At 43.8% G+C, this 20,256-nt stretch overlaps 1 protein-coding gene and 1 non-coding gene across 3 annotated transcripts in view; both read right to left on the bottom strand.

Moving 5' to 3' along the window:
• TBC1D9 (TBC1 domain family member 9) overlaps nt 1-20,256 on the bottom strand; it is a 116,700-nt gene that overhangs the window by 19,197 nt on the left and 77,247 nt on the right. The window contains exons 7-13 of one of the 2 annotated variants that reach the window (XM_023252784.2): nt 18,780-18,986; nt 17,752-17,925; nt 17,014-17,164; nt 13,938-14,152; nt 11,451-11,568; nt 9,402-9,687; nt 8,955-9,084 (exon numbers count right to left, since the gene is read on the bottom strand). In XM_023252784.2, the coding sequence (XP_023108552.2) occupies nt 8,955-9,084; nt 9,402-9,687; nt 11,451-11,568; nt 13,938-14,152; nt 17,014-17,164; nt 17,752-17,925; nt 18,780-18,986 (1,281 nt within the window). The remainder of the gene's footprint in view (nt 1-8,954; nt 9,085-9,401; nt 9,688-11,450; nt 11,569-13,937; nt 14,153-17,013; nt 17,165-17,751; nt 17,926-18,779; nt 18,987-20,256) is intronic. The other variant, XM_023252785.2, reaches the window with a different exon arrangement.
• Nucleotides 13,078-13,179, bottom strand: LOC111560294. Its single transcript, XR_002742051.2, has one exon. It is a non-coding gene; the product is annotated as a U6 spliceosomal RNA (small nuclear RNA).

The raw sequence follows: 20,256 nt of genomic DNA, 5'->3' as shown, positions 1-20,256 counted from the left end.
AGAGCTGGTAAAGCATTCACTGCAAAGTACAGGCTACAGACAGAGAACTGGATTGGGGAGCGCCTGGGTGGCTCAGTCGGTTGAGCGTCCGACTTCGGCTCAGGTCATTATCTCACAGTTTGTGAGTTCGAGCCCGGCATCGGGCTCTGTGCTGACAGCTCAGAGCCTGGAGCCTGTTTCAGATTCTGTGTCTCCTCTCTCTGCCCCTTCCCAACTTGTGCTCAGTCTCTCTCTCCTTCAAAAATAAATAAAAACACTAAAAAAAAAAAAACAACATTAAAAAAAGAAAGACAGAGAACTGGATTTACTTCAAATTGAGCCAAAATATATATGCCTTTGATTCACAACAATGAAAAAACATTAGAAGAAAACTAAATTTTATTGAACCTACAATTGTGTCATTGGCTCCTTATCATGACTTTGTGAGTTGGCACCATTACTTCCATTTTACAGATGGGAAAACCAAGGTTCAGAGAGGTTAAATAAGTGACTCAGAGTTCCATAGGTGCAAGTCTGAGGCCCAGACACCAGCTCCATAACTCCACCACCCATCATTCTATCCAACAAGAAGTTCTCTCCCGTCTCTGGGTAGATCAGAGAATAGATTTTGGAGGTAGACAAAATTTTATTCAAATTCATGTTCTTTGCCGTTGCGACTCTATGCAATTCAGTTGAGTCTTCTGAACCTCACTTTATTTCTCTGTAAATGAGACACCAAAACTGTCCTTGTAGAACTGTGGTTAGAACAAGATAGATGTATTAATATAAAGAACTGACAGTAGTCACTAATATTAAACATTGGCTTGATAATCTTTGCAGATTGCTAGAGTTATTTCCTAGCCTGACCTTCAAGAAGCCTTGTATGTCTATACTGAATTAACGTCTGTTCCTCAACTAGAAATGGATCCTGCTGTTTGCTAGGCAGGACCCTCCCTCGGCCAGACCTCTGGGACTGGTAACAGACAGAACACAATGGAAACACAATGACCCTTCCCTCTGAAGCAAACAGTCGCAACCTAAAAGGAAACCATGGACTCTAAGTTCCTGCCTGGAGGATGTCTAAATGAAAATGAGCAATGAGAATGACTGAGTCCCTCTCTCTCTCCCCTAATCCCCCTTTCTCCCACCTTTTGCAGGGGCTCTGACAGAATGAAATACTAAATATAGGGCAAACTAAAAAGGTGGCTCGGTACATCCCGGAGCCAACATTTTCCATTACTCAAAACAAGGGCAAAGCCTGGGTGTAACACTTCTTCCCAGGCATTGCACATTTCAGTTCCATGAAAAGAACTAATTCACTAACGTAAGGACAATACTTTTTCTAACAAATAGAATTTAGTGATGCGAGTGAGGGAGCCTAAAATTATCTCAATTTTCTAAAACCTACCCTTCCTTAAACAATAAACAAAATTATCCATCTCATTTACATCTCTTCTCCAACTCAATTTTTTTTTCAACTTTTATTTATTTTTTTGGGACAGAGAGAGAGAGAGAGAGAGCATGAACGGGGGAGGGGCAGAGAGAGAGGGAGACACAGAATCGGAAGCAGGCTCCAGGCTCTGAGCCATCAGCCCAGAGCCTGACGCGGGGCTCGAACTCACAGACCACGAGATCGTGACTTGGCTGAAGTCGGACGCTTAACCGACTGCGCCACCCAGGCGCCCCTCCAACTCAATTTTTATCTGAATGTTTCTGTGAGCTGTTTCTAATTTTCCAACCTAATCTCTGATGTCTTTAGGAGCTGAGAAGATTTTCAATGCAGGCACAACATCCTCTTTTTGCTTCTTTGCCCCACTCCCCTGGCCTTGCTGATACCAGCTAAGAACTAGGTATTCGGCCCTTCATTTCATACCACTTCACCCCTCCTGCGTTCCAGTTCTCACCGCACAGACTTGAGACAAGGAGAACGGGTCAGGAAAAGGAATGATGTGGGGGCCGGTTTGTCTCAAGTTCCCAGTGCGTGTTCTCTGGCCTCTCCCACCCCCACCATCATTCCTGAGTGGACAAGAGCTCCCTTCCCCATGCTGGGCAGCCTCCTGTGATTCATTCATCCCCTGTGTTGCTGGGAAGACAGGGACGATGGAGAACAAATACAGATTTTACAGAGACACCACAAGGGCCAGGCTCCATCAAGTTCAGAAGGCTCCTCCTTTCTAAATCCTCCAGAGAGAACTAGAAATATTTAAATGCTGAGGCTTAAAAAAAGGGGGGGGGGCAACAGAAAACAGTTTAGGCCTTAAGTCCTAAGTAAGGGATGGGATGATCTGAATGAATCTGCCTACCGCAAGGAAATCTATTGAAACAAAAAGAAGGCATCGTTTCTAAAATCCAAACTCCACAGCATCTGTTTTTCAGTAAAGGTATCCCATCGACATTATGCTCGAAAGTGCCCTTTAAATGTTTCTTATTTTCTGCGGTACTCATTTTCCTGGGATAGAGAATGGGGCTCACTCCTTTTAGCCAGAGGACTGAGCACTATTCACACCTGAGGGTCCTTTCTGTGGTCAGAAATCTCCCCAAATCTCCAAACGCCTAAGGTGGTGCCTTGGAAGAGTGGGTTGGGGGAGAAAAGAGAAACTGATGGGATGTGAGTGAGTCTCTGGACTTTGAAAAAGTAGCAGAAAGTTGTGGGGGGCTGAGACCAAGGGCTGGGTGAGAGATTTCTCAAACTGCTGAAAGAATACTTCCCCCAGATTCTGCCCTGCTCTCTGCCATGACCGCATCTGTCTGTCCTGGGTGCTCGTGTGTTGGGTGGGGCGGAGGTGTTTCCGTGGAGGAAAGAGGAGGGTGAGGAGGAAGAAGAGAAGAAGGAACCAGGACATGAAGTCAGTGTGAATTGTTTGCTTGTTGGTGTCCTATGTTTGCTGAATGAGTGTCTCTCCAGGGGTCCTCCGATCATTAAAGAAGTCTCTATTCATGACAAGATTAATATCCAGGCAACACCTTCCTAACTCTTGTCAGAAAGCAGGCCCATGTTTTATAACCAAATTTGTGTTCCTCACAAAGTTTTAAAGTTTTGCCTAGCATAAAGGTCTAGAAAAGCCATTGTCACATGAGGAAAATGTTTACAAAGTAATATTTCAGTCAGCTTCAGTGTAAAATATCCCATGTAAACTATTAGCTGTAGTTTGAACAAGCTAATTAAAACATAAGAAATGGTGAGTAGCAGTAGAGATAAACAGATATGAGATCTGAATCTCAGCTCCAACATACTGGGAAACCTTGGACAGTTACTTAACCTGAGTTCTATGATTTGTAAAAGGGGCATAAAAATACAACCTGATTCTCAGGCTGGTGATCACTAATTCTCATAGGGCATGGAAATGTCAAAGCACGATGCCCTGTATCGTTATATATTTACCTAGAATTTATTTTAAAAGTTGCAGAAATTATAAAGAGGCAGCCATTGGGTTGGGAGGCTCATGGCATGTATTGTTTGGCCTAAAGTGTATTTTGAAAATTAGGACAATTCAAATAAAATCAAGACCTCCAAGTTCTCTTGAACAATCAAAAGGTCTGGCAACAATGGTTCCTCATCTCCAGTGGCAAAGAGGCTGGCTCACCACCAAGAGGGACCTTACCATCTAGTGCCCCGAGGCCACGTTTCCCCACTCCTTCACCCCCTCCCACTCGGTGTCTGTCTCACATGCAGTCATGTGTGCTTGTCACCCACTCTAGAGCATCTTCTTTAAAAATACACCGTTGGGGCGCCTGGGTGGCGCAGTCGGTTAAGCGTCCGACTTCAGCCAGGTCACGATCTCGCGGTCCGTGAGTTTGAGCCCCGCGTCAGGCTCTGGGCTGATGGCTCAGAGCCTGGAGCCTGTTTCCGATTCTGTGTCTCCCTCTCTCTCTGCCCCTCCCCCATTCATGCTCTGTCTCTCTCTGTCCCAAAAATAAATAAAAAACTTTGAAAAAAAAATTTAAAAAATTAAACTTGGAATTAAGAGCTGTAGATTAGCAAAAAATGTCAAGCCCCAACTGCCTTCCTATTAGAGATACATAATCAAGGGTTTACAAGTGAGATAATATGCTGTCTAGAGTTTGCCTGAAAATACTCCAGGAGAAAAAAAAAAGTGACTTAGATGAAAGAGATCAGAAAAATGTTGATAATTGTTGGGACTGGGTGATGAGTTAATGGAAATGCATCAGGTTATCCTCTGAGTTTCTACTGTGCTTGAAAATATCTATACATTAAAGATCAAGAAAGAAAAACATTCACACCAGTTGTTGATAACGTTATCGCCAAGGCCGAGCATGATGCCTGGCAAAAGACAGGCACTTATAACATTATTTTTTAATGTTTATTTATTTTTGAGAGAGAGAGGTCGAGAGAGAGAGAGAGAGGTTGAGAGAGAGAGACCATGAATGGGGTAAGGGCAGAGAAAGAGGGAGACACAGTATCCGAAGCAGGCTCCAGGCTCCATGCTGTCAGCACAGAGCCCGACGTGGGGCTTGAACTCACCAACCGCGAGATCATGACCTGAGCCGAAGTTGGACTCTTAACTGACTGAGCCACTCAGGCACCCATAACATCTTTAAAGATTTTTTCAATAAATGGAGGGGCGCCTGGGTGGCTCAGTCGGTTAAGCGGTCGACTTGGGCTCAGGTCAGGATCTCGCGGTCCGTGAGTTCTAGCCCCGCGTCGGGCTCTGTGCTGACAGCTCAGAGCCTGGAGCCTACTTCGGATTCTGTGTCTCCCTCTCTCTGACCCTCCCCCGTTCATGCTCTGTCTCTCCCTGTCTCAAAAATAAATAAACGTTTAAAAAATAAATAAATAAATGGATCAATGGTGTTTCTTGTATCTCCTGGGTCTTCCCTCACTGACACAGCTGTAGTATCTTCTTTGCTAGTCTATTCCTTCAGCTCTCCCCAGTCCAATTTATTGCATAGGGAGCAGAAATAATGTACTTAAAGAAAAACTCCCCTCAGCTTCCAACGTGCTGTTGAGTGCCTTGCAAATCCATCAGTGGTTTCAAGACTCCCCACGAACCAGTCTCTACTGGACCACTGACCTCATGTTCACCAGTATATTTACAATTCCATCTCCATTCTATCCAGACTAACCCCACTGGCCCAGGCTTTAATGCTAGGGAGTCACTTTCTAGCTGTGTGGCTTGGAAAACCTAGCTCAACCTCTCTCAACTTACAATTTTACCTTAAAAGGGGTTAACTGGTACCTGGTGGGTTTGTCTATGAAGTATTCGGCACCCTGCCTCACACAGGGCAGGCTCTCAGTGAATGGTACCTTTCGTGGTCATCAGCAATAAGCCCAACACATAACTGCCTGTCCCGCGCAAACTTCTCCCTGTGTTTTAGTAGCCACATCCTTTTCTTTCCTTCGTTTCTTTCTTTCTTTCTTTCCTTCTTTTCTTTCTTTCTTTCTTTTTCTTTCTTTCTTTCTTTCTTTCTTTCTTTCCTTCCTTCCTTCCTTCCTTCCTTCCTTCCTTCCTTCCTTCCTTTTCTTTCTTTCTTTCTTTCTTTCTTTCTTTCTTTCTTTCTTTCTTTCTTTCTTTCTTTCTTTCTTTCTCTTTCCTTCCTTCCCTCTCTCTCTCTTTCTCTCTCTCTCTTTCTCTCTCTCTTTCTATATTTATTTATTTATTTTGGAGACAGCACAAGCAGGGGAGGGGCAGAGAGAGGGGGACAGAGGATGGGAAGTAGGTTCTGTGCTGACAGGGTGACAGCACAGAGCCCGATGTGGCGCTCGAACTCACAAACCTCGAGATCATGACCTAAGCCGAAGTCGGATGCTCAACCAACTGAGCCACCCAGGTGCCCCTAGCCACATCCTTTTCTATTAGCTAGCTTTTCTCAGATTAAACCCACCGGGTTGGGTCACGTTGAACATAAAGAAGCTCTGTGGTGGTCGTGCGCCTGCTGTAGGGTCCTGTATTCGTGTGCCCCTGTGCTTTCGAGGAGGGACATTTTGGTCTACGAATAAAACCTGAAGGCTAGGGCTTTGTCTTTTACTTCTGTGTAACCCTGCAAAACTGCAGAGCCTCACACACAGGGCCCACCCAGAAGAAAACTGTCTACACAGTTCCTTCAGAGAGGGTCTTGGGAGAACTTATAACGAACAAGAATTGCTCCATGAGGTATTTATGAATAAAGTTATCATCTCCACTCATCAGGAGAAATTTCAACAATATCAAACCAACCTCCAGCAACCTGGATTAGGCCTTGATGGAATCTCAAAGCTGAAGGTACTTTCAGTATTCCTCCTACCTTTCCATTTTACTGGCTAATTATCCTGAAGCACAGAGATAAATGTGTTGATGCCTTAGAAAACTGGTGTCCTGCCTGAGTTCAAACCAGGTTATAACCAGCTTCTGAGACTAGTGGCCCCATTCTGCATCTAGGGCAGTGATGCTCAGCCCTCCCCGGGCACTGGAACCCTCTGGGCGACTTTCAAAAAATACTTAGTTTGTAGGCCTCATGACAGAGATACAGATTTAACTGGTCTGGGTTGGAGCCTGGGAATTTACGTTTTTAAAAGCCTGACACGGAAGAAAGTTGTAAGTGGTTTTAACGCACAGGTAGGATTGAGAACCACCAATCTAATGGTTAGGAGGGGAAAAGGGAGATGGGCAAGAGTTTGTGGTGGTCTCTTTAGGCTGATTTGTAAGGCACTGGGGAGCCATTGGAAACTTATGAGCGGTGCGGTGACATGAAAAACGAAAAACAAAAAACCAGTCATTATGCATCAAAAGACCAGGTAATACAGGCATTGGCGTAAATAAAAGGGGCTGTCTGTCCAGGCAGAGGAAGGAAACTGCTGCTGTCTCCTGCGACAGGATGTTTGGCAGCCAAAGGGCCACCATTAGCGATCAGCCAGACAGGATGTAAATGGAAACCAGCCCTTGGTCTTGTCTCCATTCTCTTTTCTTTCCCATTAAAAATGGGTCAAGTGCTGACCTCAGCATGATGTTAGCTTATCTGCTGTGAAGAATAAAGCTAAGTTTCCACATACTAAGCTTTATTACTCTGGTCCAGAATTTTCTTAACAATAAAGGTTTCAGGGGATGCCTTTTAGAAAAACAACTCACAGCTATAATAATAACTATTGCCTTTAATTACATGGGCTCTTTTTCTAGAAAAATAATCATCCAAAATTCCCAACAGAGTATTATCCCAAAGTCCTGAGGCAGTGATGTTTTTTTATTTCATTATGATAATAACCAGTTTTGGAGAGACTGAGGTGAAATATTCATCCTTAATCTCTACTAGCAGAAATATAAATCAGGTCAATCTTCATGGAAATTGGACGGTGTATGCTATGAGCTTGGAAATAATTCATAATTTTTGATCTATTGCTATAGATCTATTCCTCAGAAAGGACTCTAAGAAAATAATCAGAGATGTGATATTTGCATACAAGTTTATCACACAATATAGGATATATCGTATGTGTGAATATATATAAATAAAGAGTGCTGTCTTTATTGGTCACACTGTCTAAATACCTGGACAAAGAAAGGAATCAGAAGTCACCAGAGGCTAATTTGGAGTTCTCCTGTTACAGTTCTCTGTTTTCTGCAAACTCTTCATATATGTATGTAATAGCATAGAAGTTTGCCATAAAATATTGAAAATTTGGAAGCAACCAAAGTAAATGTACAATGAAAGTGACCAGTTAAATAAATTTTGGTACCTCATTAAACAAAATATTAAGACTCTATTAAAATTATGACTTTAAATAATAATATATTAGAGAGTGCTCATGGTATATTTTAAGTGAAAAATGGGATGTTACAAAGCACGTTTTAGTAGAGACTTATTTTTTTAAGTGCGTATTACAAATATAAAAATCTACTTGAGGGAAATATAGTAAATTATAGCTGATAGAATATAGTTTATTTTTCCATAGTTTCTACATTTTTAAAAATAAACGTGCATTACTTTTATGATTCTAAAAGACACAAAAAATGTTTTGTTCTCAATACATATTGAGTGTCAATGAAGTTTTTTAAAAATAACAAATTACCAGTCTTGTCCCCTTTATGAGTGAAAGGGCATATGTTTCTGAAAAGGTTTCTGGATCTATACCAATTATGTTTTAAAGCACCAAATTTTTTATTCTCTTTAAGAGAGGCTTTCTGACCTCAGCTTGTCCCTTACTATTTGTCCCTTAATCCAGGCTGTTACTAGTTGTAATGCTGAGAATCATAGTCATACATTCCCAAGATATCTGTGAGTACTGTGCTCAGCAGAATATTCATGCTCTTTCTTAATGATCATCTCTATAAAAGTTTGCACAGCCAAGGATCAGGAAATGAAGAAACCATTAGGTATTATGGGCACTGAGTCACTGGGGCTCCACAAACCACCAAACACTACAAAGCACATAACACTGGTTCCTTCACTCCTAGAAGCTCATTAGGTCTATTCTGAGATTCAGGGCCAGATCCAGGGTCCTCACGAACCAGAAAGCATCCTCCCCAGCCAGGTCAAGCTATTTGAGAGAAATACCAGGACTCTGGTTCATCTCTAGGATGGTACAGGCTATTCCATGTGTCTTGAACTGAAGAGAATTGGCTTGTTTTCGTTAGAGAAGACCTGAGAGTCTTGGCATGAGAATAGAGAGTTCATCAATGTGTGCAGGTTGACTTTAGCATGCTTGCTCTCGAAGCCCCTCCTCAATACACCCAGAGCTGAATCTGAGTTGCTACTTTGATCAGGCTTCAGGGTGGGCATGGCAAAGAACCAGGGGGCAAGAGCTTGTCATGCCATCTGCTCTATGGCATTAGAGCCAGCAGGGGTCATGGCCCCGTTCAGTCCCTATCTCTGAAGGTCAAAGCCGTCAGCTGGAAGGCAGCTGCTTGCTTTGGCAATTAGTTCTCAGAAGGTGAAAGGAAGCACGTATATCTGTGGTTAGCAATGGAAGTGGGTGCCACACATCAGTGTCCCTCTCTGCACTCTCAGAACACTGTACCACTCAGGTAGGGAACGAGACCCACCTCATAGGAAGTTCTGATGAGTCTGAAGATGTCCACTTCAGGGTAGGGTTCCACGTCATCACTGAGCAGGGAGTGGAGGTGAGGGATGGGAGGCAGAGTGCTGTCTTTATTGGTCACACTGTCTAAATACCTGGACAAAGAAAGGAATCAGAAGTCGCCGGAGGCTAATTTGGAGTTCTCCTAATACAGTTCTCTGTTTTCTGCAAACTCTTCATTTTAAAGCATACTTTAAAATTTATACTTCATCTTAAGTATTTCCTTAAGAACAGAATAAAGTCTTCCTAACTTCTAAAGATGCAGCCTATGAAAATGAATCCTCAGCCACAGACAGAAGTGGGCATTATGCTGCACTGAGCCAAGTAAGACTCACGAAACCAAGGGGAAAGAGAGAAGGCAAGTTCAGAGAAGGAACTGGAGGGGTTTTCAAAGTGAGGCTTGGTCTATTACCTTCCCAAAACGGTCATGGCCTCCCCGTCGTCCTTGCAGCTCAACAGTTTGTCCACATTTGCATCCAGCACGGCCAGGGCCAACTGGAATATCACCTTGATTCCTTCATAGAAGAAACAGTCCACAACCACAACCGCACTCTCAAAGGGCATCACGCTGAGAAAGAGCGTGAGAAACCAAGACAGGGAGATGGTAGAAATCACGCCCAGGTCCTGCATGCAGTCGTAGAGCTGTGGGACATAGTCTCGCGCCAGTTCCTCGAAGACACCCTGGTCGACCAGCGCGCCTGTAGCGGAGGTGGGCACAAAGGGTCGCAGGTGAACCCACCGCACCTTCTCACCCAGGAACCCAATCAAATGACTTGACTAAAATAATCCAGCTCACAATTGCTGCTGAGACGGAACTCAGCTCCCTTCTCTAACTGTTCTGCTGCTACCATGTTACCAGGCACTAAGTTACTAGACCAAGGTGTCAATCAACATAGCTCAGTCAGCAGATTAGTTCTGGGTGTTTCTTCTCTTTCCAGAGTCTTCCTGTCCTGCTTCCCTACCACAAAAGGGCAGTAACACAATGGTAAGGGTTGTTGGATAAGTCAGTTTAGAAAGTTTTCATGATATATAATTGTTCGGTTAGGCATGAAGTGTATATCTAAGTAGCTCCGTTTCCTGGCAAACTCATTTAAAAAACAAGTTGCTTTGGGGCACCTGGGTGGCTCAGTCGGTTGAGCGTCCGTCTGACTTCGGCTCAGGTCATGATCTTGCCATCCCCGAGTTCGAGCCTCGTGTAAGGCTCTGTGCTGACAGCTAGGAGCCTGGAGCCTGTTTCAGATTCTGTGTCTCCCTCTCTCTCTGCCCCTCCCTCACTCACACTCTGTCTCTCTCCGTCTCTGAAACATGAATAAACCTTAAAAAAATTTTTTTTAAATAAAAAAATTAAAAAAATAAAAAAACAAAATGCTTTTCTGGATGCACAGTCCCCACAAATGAGTTGTTGATTTTAGTGAGAGGTTATTTTTTTATTTTTTTAAGTTTATTTGAGAGAGGCGGCGGGGGGGAGGGGGCGCAGAGCACAGTGGGGAGGGGCAGAGAGAGGGGGAAACAGAGAATCCCCAGAAAGCTCCTCACTGTCAGCACAGAGCCCAACATAGGACTCTGTCCCATGAACCATGAGATCATGACCTGGGCTGAAATCCAGAGTCAGTAGCTTAACCCACTGAGCCACCCAAGTGCCCCTTAAATGAGTGTTTTTTAAGCTCAATAGCATTCTAGGAGCACCTGGCTGGCTTATTGGTAAAGCATGTTGATCTTGGAGCTGTAAGTTCGATCCTAACACTGGGTGTACAGATTACTTAAAAAAAAAAAAAAATCTAAAAAAAAGCATTCCAGTTGTACACACTCATGACCAACTTACTGGCGTTTCTGGAGAATTTTTCCAATGAATCAAAATCAATGAATCAGTGTGAAAAGGTTTAGAAATGAAGAGCACGTAAGGCATACAATTTACTACACTAGCAACAAAAAGCTTGTCCTGCTGAAGGGAATGTCTAACACGTGAGAGGATTATAGGGAGTAACAGTAATAATTTGTTTAAATGCTTACAGTCATTGTTTGCTTTGCCATGAAACTGAAAAAAACTGCAGCAACTTAGTTTTGCATACATTTTTATATGATCTTTTTTTTGCATATTTCTGTTCTCCACAGATTGCATCCTTTTCATGAAAACATTTTTTGCCAAATCTTGTCAGGTTGATTGACAGCTGACATGTTTGGTGCAGTTCACACATGCCACAGAGTGACACCCACATCAAATGTTTTCTAAAATAATTCCTGTAACAGTGATACATGCATATTCTCTTACGCTCCGCGGGGCTCCTTTGTGTACAATCTTATATTAATTCAAGCCCTCTCACTCCCATTTTGGGAAACTGGAGTTGTCTAAAATTCTTTTGGCTAATGGTGACTGGAAATGGTGTTCCAGCCGGTATCTTGGCTCTAGAAACATCTTCACTGGGAGCCGTGGGTCAAAATATTAACTACATCCCGCACATACCAACAACTCTGGTGTTGTAGTAATCGGGAAGCATGCGTTCACACAAAGCCACTAGCAGCCAGAAAGCTTCCTCCTCTTTGGCATAAAGCAGCAGCACTGATGTGACAATATTCATGGCCTAAAGGCATGAAAAAGGCTGTTGTCAAATGTATTTTAAATACATCATACACGTTAGCATAAGAAATCTTGTTGACCTAAAGAAAATTACTGAGTTTGTCTCACAGGACCAGCAAACTTTTTCAGCAAAAGGCCAGATAATAAACATTTAAAGGCTCTGCAAGCTAGACACACATATTATCCCAAAGTTTTGTTTTGCTTATATTATTTAGAACCCTTAAAAATTGTACAAACCTTTAGTCCTTGATCTGGTAACCGTTAAAGGTCTTTATGAACACTAATATTCACCAAGGACTGAGCCCCTGCACACAGGCAAGCCCTTATGCAAAAACTTTGCCCAAAGGCTGTTTGACAAAGCTTGTTAACCTGTGAAAACTCAGTGTTTTTAATCCTTAATTCATGAGGTAAATGTTTCCTTTTTAATGTTCCATAATGGTTTCTATAACCAAGTACACATGGCCTGAGGCTCTCCTCTGAGAACAATAAAACCTTTCAAATTTGGCGTCCTCACCCACTATCTCCATCTGGATAAGGACGGTAGTGATATGTAACAGTGATTTAGACTCCAAAGGAACCTACTTTATTAAAAGATATTATCACATAGCTCATAACCACTCAAGGCTCAACTATTTCAATAGTCCTCTTAATTAAAAAGAGGAAGATCAAAAGATAAATATGAATTCTGTAATTGTAGAAGCCAACTAAGTCCGGTGCATCTTTTGATCTACAAACCAGTAATCGTTCATCAGACTTCTACAACACGCACACCAAAAAAGGAATTTGGGTCTAATAGGCTTTTTCTTGTAAGTCTTAATATTTTCCCAAGTGAAATCATTATTAAAATTTCACTTGAGAATTAACCTGACGATTCTAGTACATCACGGTTGGTTCCTTAGGCATTTATTTAGTCAAGGTAAGTCTGAGGGTCTGCTTTACAACAGGCTCTGGACTAAGTATTGGGGGATGGGTAGGAGGGGAGGACACAGTGGTGACAAGTTTCACAGGGCTTAAACGTTGATGTCAGAGAGACAAAATAAAGATGTAAACATTAATTAACCAATTTGGGAGTATATTTAAATGAAGTGCTATCAAAACGGTAAAGTAATGCGGTACAGGAAGACCTGTACTGTGTGTGTGTGTGTGTGTGTGTGTGTGTGTGTGTGTGTGTAGAGGAATTAAGCCTACTTTAGCATTTATCTATTTATGTATTTTTGTGTTAAGCAGTCATTTAGTAAAAAATACATTATACCATCTTTCTGGATTTGGGGCAAGTTTGAAGTATTTGTCAACATATTAAATGTTGTATTTGGTTGTGATTTCTTTTCACATCTTTTTGGAGTACCGTTGACACAGGTTTATACATTATGTTATGTTCACAAGTATAGTTGCCATCTGTCCCTACAGATACATTGATACATTGCTATTACAATATTACTGACTACATTCCTTACGCTGTGTCTTTTATTCTAGTGGCTTATTCATTCCATAACTGGAAGCCTCTATCTCCCACAAAAATACGGAATGCTTCATAAATTTGTGTGTCATCCATGTGATAGGCCATGCAAATCTTCTCTGTATCACTCCAATTTTAGTATATGTGCTGTCAAAGCAAGCCCAGATTTGCTTTAGCTTTTAGCTGGATGATCAGGGAAGGCCTCTCTGAATATATGGCCTTTAAGTCTAAAGTCATATAATCTTGGAGCTTTCCAAATTGTGGTATATGTCCTAGTACAAGAGATAATTTTAGTTGGTATGGGGGCAACATTTTTTAAATAGAGGATTAGACATTTATTTTAGTGTGTATTAAAATATAATCATAGCATAAAAGAGTTCTATTCTCAAGGACGTTATTACCTAGGATGCAAAGTAGGAGCACTGTGGAACTGAGAATCCAGAATCACAGGCCTGGTGCTCAGGCATGCTCTCTTTTACCTCAGGGAGGGATGAGGGGTGGCTCAGAGAATAATCAGAAGTGACTTTCCAAGGTCACCCAGCTACATGGTGTTGGATCCAGAAAGGGCATCCTTATCTCCTGGCTCCTCTGCTCAGTGGAGTGGCCTCAACTCAGGGAGATTTTGCTCCCCAGGGGGTATTCAGCAATGCCTAAAGACATTTTGGTTGTCCCAACTAGGGGGTTCTACTAGCATTTAGTGGGTGGATGTGATTAAATGTGTTATTAAACAGGAATGTTATTAAACATCCTACAAAGCACAAAGAATTATCCAGTCCACAATGTCTACAGTGCTGAGGCCAAGAAACTTAGGTGCAGGGATGGTTCTAGAAGTTAACCATTCTTCTTTCTTCTTCTCACTTACTTACTGGTTAATAAACAATTAAAAAAAAAAAAACTAAACCATCTGTGTCATTTACCTGGCAATATCCTATATTAGGATTTCGAAAAGCGTAAGCTGTTAAGACTCTCCGTAGAGCAGCAATGCCCATCTCGTTCTGGAAAGCTGGATGTTCTGGAAGGGAGCGGTGTAAATCCCTCTCGATCTCCTCCGTGGCGAGATTATACTTGCCCATGGACTTTTCCACTAGATCTTCATAGTACCCAGGGTGTGTGGCCTTCTCATTGATTGCACCTAGGAAATACCCAACAGATACGTCCAAAAGTGCAAGCACTGCCCTCGGTCTGCAGACATGGCTTCCCAACTGAACCCCTTCACGTTCCTCACCGCTCCAAGGACACTTGCGAAATAACAATGACGTCTCACAGACGTGGGCTCAGAGAGCTCCCGAGGCAGGGGCTTGCAAGAGAAAAATCTGTGTTCCACAGAACTTCCAAGAACAATCCTGGGGAGCCACTTAGGGGAAGAGTAAGCCAAAGCCTCCCCGTCTCAGCCCTCCCTCAACCAGAGCAGCTTTGCTGGTACTTTATTGGGGTTTTCCTTAAGATTTCACTTGAAAAGGGAAGTTTTGTCTCTCAAAACGAGTCCACACGCTGCTTGCTGAAGCATAAGCGTTGAAGAGTCCAAACAGCCGTACTGAAGAGTAGGAGGAGGTGCTACAGCACGTGGAGGGGTTTGGAGAAGTGCAGGGCGGTGGGTGGGGTGGGCATTCCTAGCAGTGAGCCACCCTCATGGGTGGGAGTTTCCCAGGTGGTTGGGATGAGGATGGAGAAATGAGTTGAGGATCACTGGTTTGAGATCCTTGCATTTTAAGATTCTTAAAGACAGAAAGCCCTATATGAGAATATCTAAATAAAAATCTACTTAAATACAACTTAGGTAATTATAAATTCCCTCTCTCTCTCTCTCTCTCTACACACACACACACACACACACACACACACACACACATATGCACATGTTAAACACACATACACACACACTACAACACAGGACAGACTGATCTGTATTTCACTGATTAGAAATTAGAGCCCTTGGGATGGCCTGGGCTTGTCAATGACAGTCACCCGGGGAGACAGGCTTCCCACTCACACTTACCCTGGATAAGGCAGTCTGGTTGACAGCAACTTAACACTGGCTTTTGCTTTGTTCTCAAGGGAGATTTGCAAAGATATCTTACCCTCTGGCCTGCACTTCACTTCACTGGATACACTGAGCCAGGTCCTGGTACAATGGTCCTGAGAGTCACGAGGAGCAGGGCGGTACCCAGGCAAGGCTCCCCTACCAGAAGCTGGGCTCTCCCCATGGGTGGGCTGGCTTCACATGCACCCCACCTCCAGGGAGCTGGATGAAAACAGGGGCTGCTGTCTACCCAACAGAGGCAGCAGGGAGCCCGCTCCACCCTCGGGCCTCCATCACCATTAAAGAAAACACTGGATCTAACTCTAGATGCGTCTCTGCAACTGTGCTTGTGTACCACTGTGTACTGTTTCTTGGTGCTGACTTTGAGCTTCGTTTTCATCCAAAATGTGGCTGTAAGTAACTTCTGATTTGAACGAGGATGAAAAAGAAATTTTGTATTTACAATGTCAACGATCTGAATCAAGTTGTCGAGGTGACTAGTTCACCAGACACAAGGAAGACAGAAAACCGGACAGGAAGGCTCTTCTTGGGCTGGATTTGTGTAATCAGAGATCATTTGACTCAAATTTGGATTTCTTTTTTTTTTTTCTTTTAATTTTTTTTAACATTTATTTATTATTGAGAGACAGAGAGACACAGAGCATGAGCAGGGGAGGGGCCAAGAGATGGAGAGACACAGAATCTGAAGCAGGCTTCAGTCTCCGAGCTGTCAGCACAGAGCCTGACATGGGGCTCGAACCCACAAACTGCGAGATTATGACCTGAGCCAAAGTCGGACGCTTAACCGCTGAGCTACCCAGGCGCCCCTCAAATTTGGATTTCTAAATGAGGAGCTAAGGCTGGTCTACTGAAGGACAACGAAAAAGCCATATGAACGAGCACAAAACAAACTAGTTTTGCATGAAACACACAGAGCCAATTATTTTTCAGGATTCTATCCCCCAACTGCTGAGATGTTAATACATCTCATTACGGGCGATTACCATTTGTATTTACTTTTAGAAAGAGCTACAACCTGTTTGTTTGTTTAAGGCTGTCCTGTAAGTCTGGTAACTTTTCTTCTAATTTTAATGTTATTTTTAAAATAAAAGGTTTTGATAGTGGCACTTGTGTCAGACCGTCTTAGTTTCACATACAAATATTCAAATAAGCTTATTTAAAACAATTACATTTCAGGCCTCTAACCAGGTAAAGCACCTGATTTACAAAGACTGGTGACAACAAAAAAACGCCCTGGATGTTCATGACAGAACAGACCCCTAGATGCTTTCGGCTTGGAGGAAGGTATGACGGGCCCAGCTGAAGAACCTCTGGTCTCCAGCAGGGCTCAAAGGTCTGACCCCACAGGGCTGTGTTTGGGCAGGAGCCTGGAGGGGGACCCAAAGGTCCATGACAACCCCCTTCTGCCTTCCTGGCATCTCCAGCTTGGAGTGTAAGTGTGACCTGGGTGGGCCTTCAGTTCTAGTGCACGTTCTGGCCTCCCCTTCACATCTCCATGTGATAACCAGCAAATGCAGGAGGTGGCAGAAACCAAGCACGAGGCTTTCTCATTCCTCCCTCTCCCCACCTTAATGAGGGCTCTGAGCGTGTGCCACACTTACCCATTTTCAACGAAGTGGACACAGCTGGGAAAGGAACAAGGACTTCAAAAATCACAAAGAATCGTACTCTTACCCTTCAGGATCTCTCTTCTTCTAAGTAGCATTAGTGAAGTGATGGAAGAGGTTATGCGGATTTGGGGGATGGGGGCTTCAATATCTGGACAGGTGTATATGCGTCCTGTGTTTTTATCGAGGGACTTCAACACTTTGGGAAGGAAAGGGGATTTAGTGCTGAACTGGAGGACTGCATATTTGAAAAGAGCCCAGGTGCATGAGGGAAGGCAGAAGGGGCGCGCTGAGGTCCTGCACACCCTGGGGCCAGTAGGCCCCGCCCCCCACGCCTGTCCATACCTGACAGTAGCAGCCAGAGGTCCCCCCGCATGCTCTCCGGGATGCCCTTCAACACCAGCTCCCGGGTCTTTTCTGTGCGGTACATGCAGATCCCTTGCCCATACTCGGCAAAGTGCATCTTCCAAGCTTGCTCCTTCAAAAACTCTTTGGCCTGAAAGGGATAATGAAACATGACTACGTGCCAAAGCATGTCGGGGACAGACAGGAGAAGTTGGACGGAAGGTCAGAACATCTCCCCTGGTGAATGGAGTGGTTCTGTTCTGGACACAACTCAGGAGAACAAAGAACTCAGATTCTCTGCAGTCCTTCCCTAATTGGACCCCTGAACCACAGCCTCTGGTCCTGCCTCGAAGCTTTCTAGACCAGAATCAGAATTCCACTTACGTGAAACAGGTCAGCAGAACGCGAATTGTCTTTATGGCTTTATGTGTACACCTCCGAGTGAAAGTGAGCTGACGTTTTTTAAACATGGGCTGAGAGATTACGTACTTATTTGTTGGCTGACTTAAACACTCAAGACGAGATAAAAAAACAAATGTCACCTATAACTCTACACCTCATCTCCTTCTTTGAAGAAGCTGTTCTACAATCGAATGAGAGATTTAGATAAAAATCTTCGGTGCTTCTAGGAAAGTGTTTCTTTACGGAAATATTTATCAGTTTACTTAGATTACAAATACTTTTAAATGTTATTGCTCTAATATAGAAAAGTTTCAGGCAAGGGCAGGAGGCACCCACCAACTTCGGGTTGAATTCCTCGGGGGACCGCCGCCGATACATGGTCATCAGGGTCTGCGTGGCTGTGGGAACGCTGTTGCCGTTCAGGTTGAACTGGCGCTCTCCATCGGCCTCGGAGCTCGTGCTTCTCTGAGGGCTGGAGGAGACAAGGCTGCTGGGCCGAGAATACACCTGCTGATGCAGAGAGGGACAGACAATGAAAGGGACAGACGTAGAAGCTACTTCTTCAGTGTCCTCTGTACAGACACCAACAGCTACATCATGGTTCCCAAAATGGTTCTTGCTGCGTGAAGACGCAGGAGGAAGGCAGCAAGCCAGCATTTTGGCGGGGATTATCAGGTTTGTGGGTCACAGAACACAGAGCTTCAGTGCTGAAAACACGTTTCATCTAATTTCCGATGCATTTTTGCAACAAACTGGTTGACCGTTAGCCTCTGATTAGCATGCAGGCAAAGCATGACGGGGCTGAATCAACTGCTTATTGACAGAGGGACCGCCTCCTCGTGCCCACATGAGCTCAGACCGGGTAGACTGGGGCAGAGATGTTCCTTGTGAGGTCACCATCTTTACAATTATGTTTTAGCTGCCAATTTCCCTGGATGTTGGTCCAGGGCCTAATTCAAAAGGGACACAATAGGTATTTTTTATCAGAATAAAATCATCATCATGATGTTGCATTTCAGATTTGAGACTTTATTTAGTGACCTCTGTGCATTCCCAACAATGTCACTATATGGACCAGAGCCACTTGCTGTGTAAACAAGACACATCACTCAATGATTTCTTCAACTATAAAATAGGCAGGTTAGACCAGATGATCTACAAGGCTCTGTCCAGCTCTGGGATCCCAAATACAGACTCCATGGGATTCAAATGAGTTATTGCTCAGATACTGCCCTGGGCATCAGGGGAGGAGCCTTATCTTAGCACAGCTGCAGAGCTTGCAGATCAAACAGAACAGATGAGGAAGGGAACATTCTGGGGCAGAGTAGGACGAAGGCAAATACCCTCAGGCGTCTCCCACAGACCTCATCATCTGAACTGTTGTAGCTGCCTGCAAACTCTTTGTCCGAGTAGATTTTGGAGGTCGTCTGTTGCAGGAAATCAGAGATCCTCTGCACTAGAAAGTCTCTATCTTTCAAATTGGCAAATAGGAAGGTCATCCTGTTCCTGGTGCTGATGGATAAAGGGCTGGGGAGTACGCTGGAGCTGTCTGCCTTTTCCACAATTGTCACCTGAAAAGAAACATGAAACACGAAACAAAGCATTACTTTCCAGGGATCACCCAGCAGTAGCCTCCGAGCAGCACGAAACAAGGAACACAACACTTCATATTCTGGAGGAACCACCTGTATTTTACTGAGGCAGAATGAGAGTCTTTGACTCTGTTCCAGTAAAATAAAATAGCTCATAACAAATCAAACTGGAGCTCTTATCAGAAGCTGGAATTGTCTTGCTGGTCTTTCCAAATCAGCAGTTCTACACTGGGAGTGATTTTGTTATCTGGGAGACATTTGGCAACATCTAGAGGCATTTCCGGATGCCACAGTGGAGGGTACCAGTGGCATCTAACAGGTAGAAGTCAGGGATGCCGCTAAACACCCTGCAGTGCACAGGGCAGCTGGCCCCCAACAGAGCTTGGCCCTTTCGACGCCGTGGGCCAGGCGTCGACAGGGCCAAGCTTTAGAAGACGTGTTGCAAAGAAACTCCTTGATTTTCATTAAAATTTAACGAAGCCATAAAGGAGCCGACTTCTGGCTGCTGCATCATCCATAAGAGACAGAAACAACCTGTGATACTTGTGCTCTTTTGCCAAGATTAATGTTGGGATGGCTTTCAAAACGCTGCCAACCTTTCAAACATCTCATTGGAATTCCAGAGCTTTGCATCCCTCCCCTCTTTCCACTTGAAACTTTTAAAGGCTCCATTCTGAACAGACACGATGTAAACAGCTTAACTGCAACCCTATCTGCCTGCACTGGCTGACTCTGTGTGTGTGTGCGCATGTGTGTGGTGAAATGAATCTACCACATCAGGAGACAAGTAGGAAAGAAGGACATCTGTTTTAGCTCTGAACTGAAGACACGCATTTGGTGCTTTATAATAGGATTTCCCTCACCTGGAAAGTAAGATAAATGCATTAAAATATTTTTCTTTAGGGGCACCTGGGCGGCTCAGTCAGTTAAGCGTCCGACTTTGGCTCAGGTCATGATCTCATGGCTCGAGGGTTTGAGCCCTGCATCAGGCTCTGTGCAGACAGCTCAGAGACTGGAGCCTGCTTCGGATTCTGTGTCTCCCCCTCTCTCTCTGTCCCGCCCCCACTCGGGCTCTCTCTCTCAAAAATAAACATTAATTTTTTTTTAAAACTATGTTTCTTTAGCACATTAGGGAAAAAGATCTCAAAGCGAGCCCTAGATAAATGGTTTATTTACAGCAGCTCTGACTATAATACTTAAAGTTCAATTTCGCTTCCCCTCTTCACTTCCACCTGTGAGCAGTCTAGAC

The sequence above is a fragment of the Felis catus genome, chromosome B1 (genome assembly GCF_018350175.1).
Source record: "Felis catus isolate Fca126 chromosome B1, F.catus_Fca126_mat1.0, whole genome shotgun sequence".
Taxonomy (NCBI): Eukaryota; Metazoa; Chordata; class Mammalia; order Carnivora; family Felidae; genus Felis; species Felis catus.
This window is presented reverse-complemented; position numbering and strand designations above follow the sequence as displayed.